This window comes from Austrofundulus limnaeus, unplaced genomic scaffold (genome assembly GCF_001266775.1).
Source record: "Austrofundulus limnaeus strain Quisiro unplaced genomic scaffold, Austrofundulus_limnaeus-1.0 Scaffold803, whole genome shotgun sequence".
NCBI lineage: Eukaryota > Metazoa > Chordata > Actinopteri > Cyprinodontiformes > Rivulidae > Austrofundulus > Austrofundulus limnaeus.
In genome coordinates, this window is record NW_013953205.1 from 139,755 (window position 1) to 141,220 (window position 1,466).

At 45.9% G+C, this 1,466-nt stretch overlaps 1 protein-coding gene across 2 annotated transcripts in view; it reads left to right on the forward strand.

The window, feature by feature from the left end:
* The first annotated feature begins 63 nt into the window (after positions 1 to 63).
* Positions 64 to 1,466, forward strand: part of abcc5 (ATP-binding cassette, sub-family C (CFTR/MRP), member 5) — a 14,180-nt gene continuing 12,777 nt past the window's right edge. Inside the window, exons 1-2 of one of the 2 annotated variants that reach the window (XM_014028749.1) lie at positions 64 to 237; positions 895 to 1,046. In XM_014028749.1, coding sequence (XP_013884203.1) covers positions 955 to 1,046 — 92 coding nt within the window. In that variant the 5' untranslated portion in view covers positions 64 to 237; positions 895 to 954. The remainder of the gene's footprint in view (positions 238 to 894; positions 1,047 to 1,466) is intronic. The other variant, XM_014028750.1, reaches the window with a different exon arrangement.

Genomic DNA, 1,466 nt, shown 5'->3' on the forward strand with positions numbered 1-1,466 from the left:
ATATATAATATAAAATAAATATTTATATAGTTTTATATAAAATATAATTTTTCTTAAACCTTTATTGATCACCGGACAGAAACTTGTGACGTCACTTCCTGACTCTGTTTCCCATGATGCTCCGCGCCGCCGCTGAGCCGCAGCATCAGCTCTGCTGAGAGAAGCGGAGCTCCAAACACAGGAAGACCCGGAGGAGCCGAACCGGAACGGTAGGCGGACAGGTGAGGACGGAGACAGGTGAGGACGGAGACAGGTGAGGACGGAGACAGGTGGGGGACATGCGGGGACAAACACCTGCAGCTCGCGCCTGAGCGCGAGGACGCGTCTTTTCATAGCATCAGTACTCGGGCTTTTATTGTGAAAGAGTGTCGTGTACACAGTGTTCCTGCAGCAGAACCGGCGGTCCTGGTTCTGGTTCTGGTTCTGACATGCGTTAATGCACTTCAGCTTGTAGTGAAGTGATGGGATACTGCAGTACTTTCAGCTGAACTTTTACTACATGTTTAAATATGTGTTGAAGTATTTGTACACAAATGGTATTTATGTTTTACTGTAGTATTTTCCTGTTTTTAAAACATTTTTATTTTAAAAAATATATTAAAAAAACATTTTCCATGTGTACTGCAGTATTTATACCCACATGGTAACTTTGTTTTACTGTAGTTTTTTTTACTGTTTCTAAAACATTTTTATTTAAATATATAAAAATATACTTTCCATGTGTACTGCGGTATTTGTACTTGTGTTTTTGAAGTTCTTTATATTGTTGATAACCTTTTTAYTGCCTGTTAGTAAAAAATCTCATTCAAGATGGCGGCGCCTGACAGTGGTCTGTGAGCTCCAGGCACTCATCAGAGGAACGCCTCCCTCAGTTGTCTCACTTCCTGTCTCCAGGACCTCCTCCTCCTGGACGCCCGGGGTCAGAGGTCACGGCTTCATGTGGGCCCATCGAAGATGAAACAACATGACTTTGGAGGGAGCGAGACGGGGTCCCTGCGGGCCGCCCTCCGCGCTCCGCCAGGGTCAGAGGTCAGCGAGCGCCAGGTGAGGTCAGACACCTGATCCATGCGCCGTCCAATCAGGGGCGAGGATGGGTTCAGGTGATTGGGTCAGTTTGACAGAACCAAATATTTAATCTGTTCAAACGTAAACCAATAAACAATAAACAACAATAATAAACACACGGACCAATCAGATGAAAGACTCAGAACTTAAATGGGTGTTTTCAAAATAAAAGCCCRTGTGATGAACAAAGCTGTAGTCTGATCCCACATCACCTGTTTATATAAGAAGCCCCGCCCCCCGATGATGCTGAGCCTGATCCTGGCAGCTGATTGGCTGAGAGTTCGTGCGTCACAGGGCTGTAACGTGAGCGCCGCACGTGCTCAGACCTGTGTGTGTGTGTGTGTGTGTGTGCGTGTGTGTGTGTGTGTGTGTGTGTGTGTGTGTGTGTGTGTGTGTGTGTG